Source organism: Rhinolophus sinicus, linkage group LG09 (genome assembly GCF_036562045.2).
Source record: "Rhinolophus sinicus isolate RSC01 linkage group LG09, ASM3656204v1, whole genome shotgun sequence".
Lineage (NCBI taxonomy): Eukaryota > Metazoa > Chordata > Mammalia > Chiroptera > Rhinolophidae > Rhinolophus > Rhinolophus sinicus.
The window spans coordinates 30,796,321-30,804,507 of record NC_133758.1 but is presented as its reverse complement, the minus strand read 5'-3'; the positions used below and the strand labels follow the sequence as shown (position 1 = coordinate 30,804,507).

Sequence of the window (8,187 nt, the reverse complement as noted above, 5' to 3'; positions counted from 1 at the left end):
GAGGGGGATTGATTCTAGGAACCCCGCCATCCCCCAATGCCAAACTCTGCAGATGCTCAAGTCCCTTACATAAAATGGCACAGAACAATGCATCCAGTTGGTGCTCTGAATCTTCAGACTGGTAATATTGTTTTCAAGGTTCTCAACTTCAGAATCCTGGCTACCGATAACCCCATTCTCTCTCATGGGGGAATAGGCCACACCATGTTCTGTGGACTCTTTTGGTTTTCGGTTATCACTCTGGTAGAACAATCCATTTGAAATACATCCATCATTATCCAACAATCATGGCAGGCCAGTTATTATCTTTGATGCACAACAAAATCCCTTAACTCCCTTGCGTTACAAAACAGGAGGGCCCTTGACGTCCTCACTGTAGAAGGTGGGACCTGTGCTACGCTTGGGGAGGAATGCTGTTTTTATGTCAATACCTCTGGACAGAAGAAAACATCTAGATCCTGAAAAACAATATAGAAATTTTAGAAAAGACAGATGGACTCAAAACATCATTCTTAGGAGAGATCTTTAATACCCTTACTTATTGGTTCAGATATCTCTTGACCCTGTTGCACATTGTAGTGACACTTGTAATCTGCATTCTAGTATTTGACCCTGCATATTTTACATTTTATAAAGTTTGCATCTTCCAGATTACAACTATTCCATGTAAAGATGATGCTCATGCAAGGTTTCTGACCCATCCTGGTTGAAGACACCATCCGAGAGATCCTGCCCCTGGGACCTGAGTCAGGTATCCAGAAATTTTCACTCCCATGCCAGGCAGGGTCAATGTCCCTAGCCAGCTATGAAGCAGCTTCAGAAGATGGATGATTGCCCCTCAATCTCCCATAAAGAATATGGGAGTAAAATCGCTAAGGGGGGAATGAGATAGGGCTGGGACAGGGCCTCCAAGAAAAACCATTAACAGCCAATCAACAAAAAAACGGTCAGTAAATCAAGATGAAACAAGGAAACCAGCCAGAACCAGCCAAGACCAAAATAACAAGATTCACCTCCGAGTAACCTCCAGCCACATTAAACTATAGTTGTAATACATCTCCATGCTAAATGTCACACCCAACAGTGCCATGACACTTCTGGAGAGGACCACCTAAGGACAAAAAAGGAGTGTATTCCAAATTCCTGGGAAAACCCATCCTTTCGAGAATAATATGCCTTCTCCTTATTCCCATATTAAAAAGCTTAATAAAAACCATAGTCGTAAGGAGGGTCAGGGATGTCTCTTGCCTAAGAGCATCCTCCACTCTGCCTGTGCCATGGACTGCCTCACAATAAACTGCTTTCACTTGGCAAGAAAATATTGTTTTCAATATTTTCTTTCATCTGCAGTTGGTTGAATCCATTCCCATGGGGATGGGAAACCCATGGATACAGAGGGCACACTGTATATTTATTGAAAAATATCTGCATGTAAGTGGACAGTGCAGTTCAAACCCATGTTGTCCAAGGGTCAACTGTACTATTTCATTATTTGTGTTAACAGTAGAAATAGTAGAACATATCTGAGAATGTCTTTTCAAGAGCTACCCTAAGGATGGAAATCTGAATTAAGCTTTAGCACCTCAAACATCTGAACTGACACTGTATTGGTAAGCAGAAAGGCAAGTAATGCTGACATAAGAGTCCATATTCTTTCCTGTGGCTTTTATGACTTTTGAAAGGAAACTGGTGCCCATTAAAACCACTAATCAATACTAAGAAGGTGTTTGTGCTTCGTGTCTTCTTCCTCTCTTGAAAAAGTTCTGAGTAAATGGTTTGATTCCCTCACGATACTGATGGGACTTTTTCCTCTAGTGTGACTTTTTCTTTTTTCTATTTTTTATGGGGGAATGTTGGGGAACAGTGTGTTTTTCCAAGACCCATCAGCTCCAAGTCAAGTCACTGTTTTCAGTCTAGTTGTGGAGGGTGTAGCTCACTGGCCCATGTGGGAACCAAACCAGCACTCTAAGCAACTGAGCACTGGTGTTATGAGCACTGCACTCTAACCAACTGAGCCAACCGGCCGCCCCGAGTGTGACTTTTCCTATGTCTAAAAAGATTTGAGTTCTTACTAAAGGCTTTCCCACATTCAGGACACTTGTAGGGTTTTTCCCCAGTGTGGATTCTTCGATGCTGAATCAGGGCTGCATTTCGGCTGAAAGCCTTTGCACACACATCACATGCATATGGCTTCTCTCCACTGTGGATTCTCTGATGTAGGATAACGGCTGTGCTCCGACTAAAGGTTTTGCCACATTCATCACACTTGTGTTGTTTTTTTCGAGAAGGATTTCTATGTCTTCTTTCAAACCTGCCATCTTGTTCACAGGTTCCTCTAGATGTGAAACTGGGAGAAGTATTCATATGAACAGTGTTGGGAACATCGTAATGCAGTTCTGTGCCTGAAGAAGTCTTTTGCCTTGAAGCTGATTTCACATTTATAGTTCTGATGTCTTTATCTGAAATAATACACAGAAAAGCAAATGTCACCAGTTCTGCTCAGAAAGAAAGAAAGAAATATAGTCTAATCCAAATGAAATATATATGAATTATTTATTAGCTAGCATGTTTGTAAAACAGCATCACGATGTGGAGGATGGGAAAGACCAAAAATGCCGAGAAGATCATAAGGCAAAAGATTAAGGTTTATAGTCTGAGGAGGCAGTCAAATAGAAAGCTAAAAACCTTTACGCAAACAGTAGACTGGTGAGTAGGGGTAAAAAGATATGTCAGAGACTGAGGAAAGTCTGGAAGAAAAGAACGGCCTAAAAGAAGAGCAATTATTAAAGAAGCAGAGGAGCAACTGCAAGAGAACTCAAATGTGGCAGTAATAATAAGAGTGTCAATCAACAAGTTTAATAATGATAAATGAATCAATAATTAAGCAAAGAAAGGAGATAAAGAAAGCCAATAGTCAAAAAAGAATATGGAAAATAAGGTCAGAAAATACAAGTTAGGCAAAAAAAAAGGGGGAATGTTGGAGGGAAATATAGACTAGGATAACTGACATCTCAAGAGATGAAGGGTAGTAGAGTGTCCATCTATGAAAAACCTCTGCTTTTATATGTATTTTACAGTACTAGTGGAATGGCACTATTTAAATAGAAATCATCTTATTAATGGTAAGGATTTTGTCTCAAATTCATTTTTATAGCTCAAATTCCAAAGTGATCTCAATGTCTAGTCTCTATTATCAAATTCTTGGTAAGTTAGCACTTGTTAGCATGGAGACCAAGGTCATCTGCAGAAGCTTTGATAAGACATGACTGTACCACAGAAATCTTGTAGCGAGCAGCCTTAAGAAATGGTTTCGTTAGCCTATCATGATTCTGGTTCTTTCTGCCTTGAATTGCAAGATCCTGGGCTTTTGGTTTCAAATTTCTATGTATCTAAAAGAAATGTAGGAAAGGCCTCTGTGAGGATAGTCCCAGGCAGAACATGGTTCTTGCCAACAAGAACCCAGGACCTGGCTTTGTCGCAGATCACTTCTTTGGTCATCACCACACAAAGCCACTGAGCCTGGGGTGGTTTCCAGCCCCATCCTAATGGAGTGTGAAAAGACACTTCACCTAGGGAAGCCAAGGCAATCGCTAGACTGGAGATGGTAAGTGCCCAGAACAAACCTCCTGGAAGCATATACTTGTCAAGTAAGAGTGAGAAATCTTTTCTAAATGTCTCTCTAAATTCTTAAATACTCTTTGTTTTACCTGTAGTTTCCTTTCAAATCCCCTTGAAAAAATTATTTTTGCTTAGCCGATCAGCCGCCCCTGGAATATAGAAGGGGAGGGGGAGGAGCTTCCTTTAACTGGGGTTTCCCTCTTCATCTCTACCTCCCATTTTATCCAGGATGATCACCTAGGAGGGACTCTGCTCAAATGTCACTTCATCAAACAGGTCTTCTCCATCATTCTATTTAATAAGACCCTGTCCCCACTTCATGTATCCCCCTTATTCTGCTTCATGGTTTCCCCATAGCACTTATTATTATATTTATTATTATTATTATTTTAGTATCTGCAGTGGAAGAACAGATTGCTATGCCAGCCATTTTGGAGTGCTCCTGTAAAAAGTGAAGCAAAGAGCAACAGAGACTAGTTTAAAATGGCAGGGAGCAGAGAAATGTATATGCAAAGCACTGCAAGAGAGCAAAGTCATCTTAGCAGCAATATGGCAATTTTGATACTAGATCCCACCACTAACTGAGCAAGAAGTTACACAGAAAATGATGATGTAGAGCAGTGGTCTTTAGACTAGTGACCTTGGGGTCCTTCAGAAGGGCCTCAGGGACTCCTGAAAATAAAAGAGGTGGGAACAAAGCCGAGTTGGAGCTCTTGTGGGCTGAGACTACTTGCTCCTGCTTCAGAGTACCTGTGTTTTTGTCTGTTTCATATATTGGAAGTCCACATAAAATTTCATTTGAGAAAAGGGTCATGCTGTTTAAAAAAGTTTGAAAACCCTGATGGAGATGATGTCAAGAATTTTTAAAATCTGCAGATTTTATAAGAATCTACGAGAAACAACAAAACACTGAGAATGTTCATTAGCACGGCATATAGTGGTGGAAGTTCCTACAATGAAGAGGAAGCAGGAGGGGTGATTTGAGACCTTTTGCAAAAAGCAGCCAAGATGCATATAGTGGGCTGAGAGGCCACCTTTGCCCCACACCATGAACTAAATCCTGCCCCTCACCGTTTTGTCTTGAGGACTGAAGCTCCATGGATGTACACTGTAGCTGCTGCTTCACAGGATTGAGCTGGCTACTTGGTGACTCCGTAGTGATTTCCCAAGGTGCTAGCTTCTCTGCAAGCATGTCCTCATTTTGTCCAGAGACCTGGAAACAGGTTACCTGAGGCTGACAAAGGGAATCAGATTGGGATTTCAGGACAAAGTAAGAGAGAAGAAACTATGTAGACAATATCCTGGGGCACAGGAAAAGGGAGGAAAAAGAGCAGAGCCATGTTCTACTTTCTGGCACAGCTGGGAGAACATTTCACCCCGCTGCACAACCAACTGTGCCGAGTGGAAGTATGATTTGAGAGCTCTACCCACAATGATATGCTAGACGTCCTAACTCAGCCTGGTCACTCATTCTCACAGATGCCCTCTTACCTGCTCAGCAGGTCCATCAAGCTCTTTTTCCAGCTCCTCCAGCATAGTCACAGCTTCCTCTCCATTCTCTGGTCGGTGCTCTCGCAGCCAGGCCTGCAGCTCCTTTGGCAGGATGGCCAGGAACTGCTCCAGCACCAACAACTCCAGGATCTGCTTCTTGGTGTACACCTCGGGCCTCAGCCACTGACAGCAAAGCTCCCGGAGCCGGTTCAGAGCCTCCCGGGGCCCAGGTGACTCCTGGTAGCCAAACTGCCTAAACCGCTGGCGGAAAGTCTCTGGGCAATAGTAGCTTCTCCAGTGGAGGCTGGATTCCAGATTATAGGCCTCCTTTGTCTTTTCCATCTTCACTACCAGAATGCTGTCAGGCTCTTCTGAAGTTTGTGAAAGCAGTGATGATGACTGTTTCAATTTTGCAGACATTTGGACTGGGAATAGCTCAGAACCACTAGGCTTTAATTTTCAAGAAGGCAAAGCTCTCCTTATGGATGGATACTCCTTAAATATGATTAAAGAAATAAGTGGAACAAGACAAACATTTCTTAGAACAATACAACCAAGATTAGAAACAAGAAAGTACTGCTCTTAATCTTAACGTAAACCATGCTTTCAAAGAATACTTCCTTCTGTAAGAGAATAAAAAAGCTACGAGCCATTAATTTATACGTGTGAGTAATTCCCAATTATTCTGAAAATCATGCCCATGAAGCCAAATATCACAATAAGAGACCAGCCAGGATTGCATAGGAGCTCCTGGAACATAGAAATTGGGAAACCAATTAATTTTTTCTAGCCTGCTGCTAAGAGCTCTAAGAAAGTCTGAGAGAAGTATTTTTGTGTGGATTTTTTTTCAATGTTTACTAATTTTAAAAACATTATTTTGACATTAAAGGAACCATTAAACAAAGGTAATAGCAAATTCCTCCATCTTAATGTATTTCCATTTTTTCATACTTACTTCCACTTCCCATTCATAACATCTATGTTATTTACTTAACTCTATTGGAGAACATTAGGTTGTTTCTAATTTTTACTATTATAAATAATGGTGGGAGGCACAGCTTCATGAATAGACTACTTTTTTCCTTTCAAATTATTTTCTTCAAGAATGTCCCAAGGTCTTACGGTATTGAGGCCAAAGGAGAGTGGCAAATTCTATCTTGCTATGAATTGTCAAATAAATTACAGAAAAGACTATCAATTCACAATGCTACCAGCAACATAATGATGTACAAAGGCAGCAATTTCTCCAAGTATCATTAGCTTGTTTGCAGGAAGTGGGTGGAAAGACACTTTTCTTAGAATAACAGTTTACTGCGTACCATTTTAATTAGTCAGCAGTTAAATGATAACTAACAACTCTTATACATGCCCCTATTTTTCCTTTATGTAGCCTATTTTTCCCCCACTTCACCAAGTACTGTTCTAGGCACTGAAGATACAGTGGGGACCTGAGCAAAGCGTGTGGCTTCATACAACTTATACAGTGATGTGATACCCTGCAAATGATAACAGCTGACGCAGAGGATTTAACATGTGCCAAGCACTGTTCTGAGCACCTTAAACAGAAACTCATTTAAATCCTCACAAAAGCCCTGTACAGTTATTTTCATCCCCACGTTGTAGATGAGAAATCCGGGCTGGCTGGGGTCTAAACCCCGGCCGTCCAAACTTATCCACCATGCTGCGTGGTCAAGAGGCTGGAGGCAGGAGTTCAAGCTCAAAGCAGCAGCAGACCCTGGGCGGGAATAGTCTCGAGACGTGGGGGGGGGGGGGGGAAGCGGGAAGAGTTGAGGTCAGGAGTTTAGTGCTTTCTGGGGCGTTACATTGAGCGCCCCTAAGGAAAAGCAACCTCTGGAAGTCTCAGGAGAGATAGTAGCCGCCGAACCTGTACAGTCTCCACAGTTGCGCTCAGCTTTACACAAGAGACCGGGGAACTATACCCCCAACATTCCCCACGAGGGCCTGTAACGAACCGGGTTCCTGCAGGGGAGGCTTCGCCCAGAGCTCCGGATCCGGGGTCTCTTTGAGGAGAGAACCGACTCACTTCGAAACCCCTCGGGGATGGCTGCTGACCCACGGACCCCTAACAGTAGCCCCCCGCCGGGCCCCACGACCGCGCCGCCCCCCTGCCCGGCAGGGTCCAAACTCCGCGAGACCGCAGGAGGCGTGCGGCCCTCAGGGGAGGGTGTGCGGAAGCTGCTAAGCGCGCGGGGGGGGGGGGGGGATGGGAGTGGGTTCCGCCGAGGGGCAGGCGCCGCGAGGGAGGACAAGGGGAGGGGCTGCGCGGACGTGCGGTGAGAGGCAGAGATGTGCGAGGACCAGGTGGGGACCGCGGAGCAACGCCGGGCGGGGAGCGGGCAAATAAAGAGGGGGTGCGCGGAAGGAGGGGAGGGCTGTCACCAAGCGGAGCCGCACCCCCGCGGTGACGGACGCTTCTCCCCTTGGCCTAGGGGCGGAGAAGAGGTCTCGGCTCTCACCTCGGGGCCGGGAAAGATGACCGCCGTGTCTGGGAGAAGCCCGGGAAGCGCCTGGCTGGAAGCTGCTTCCGGTCCTCGCGGCGTGTTGGGGGCGGGGCCTGGGACGACAGCGGTTGCCAAGGAGACGAACTGCCGCCACCTCCGGCTTTCGGAGAGGCAGCTCCTGAGCTAGGGGAAGGGGATAACCTCGATAAATGGGCATCCACCTGTTCCGCGTCAGCTTCAAATAAACCAGCATTGTTAGTTCTCGGAGAATCTTTACTTACGTTGTTAACCTTAGTCTTTCAGTCACCCAGTAAGGCTATTCCTATTTCACCGGAAATAAAACCAAGGATTCCGTGACTTGCCCGTGGTCACAGAGAGGGGAGACTCCTGCGCTTGCTACCGCTAAGCACAACTTCCCTGTAGTACCTACCATCCCTGCTACTGAGGTGGGGTATGCTCCAAGTACGTCTAGAAGTTTTAAGTAACAGGTTTAACCCTCGCCCCGCCCCCCATGTTTTCACAAGAGAACCTAAGGCCCTTTCAAAACGTGAGAACCTGCTCACGCATATTTTGGGACTAATATATAGGTATATATTTCCTCAGACTCTTAAGAAAA

The 8,187-nt window shown here is 44.6% G+C and overlaps 1 protein-coding gene across 2 annotated transcripts; it reads right to left on the bottom strand.

Annotated features, from left to right (window-relative positions):
- Positions 1–506: 506 nt before the first annotated feature.
- ZNF396 (zinc finger protein 396) lies at positions 507–7,731 on the bottom strand. Of its 2 annotated transcripts, none has more exons than XM_019740790.2 (4): positions 7,587–7,731; positions 5,110–5,604; positions 4,690–4,852; positions 507–2,459 (listed from the first exon to the last, which is right to left on the bottom strand). In XM_019740790.2, exons 2-4 carry the CDS (start codon positions 5,527–5,529, stop codon positions 1,987–1,989), a joined length of 1,056 nt encoding a protein of 351 aa, XP_019596349.2. In that variant the 5' UTR covers positions 5,530–5,604; positions 7,587–7,731; the 3' UTR covers positions 507–1,986. The 2 variants fall into 2 exon arrangements, with proteins under 2 accessions (XP_019596349.2, XP_019596351.2); XM_019740792.2 differs by lacking the exon at positions 7,587–7,731 and adding an exon at positions 7,083–7,568.
- Between the last annotated feature and the right edge of the window lie 456 nt (positions 7,732–8,187).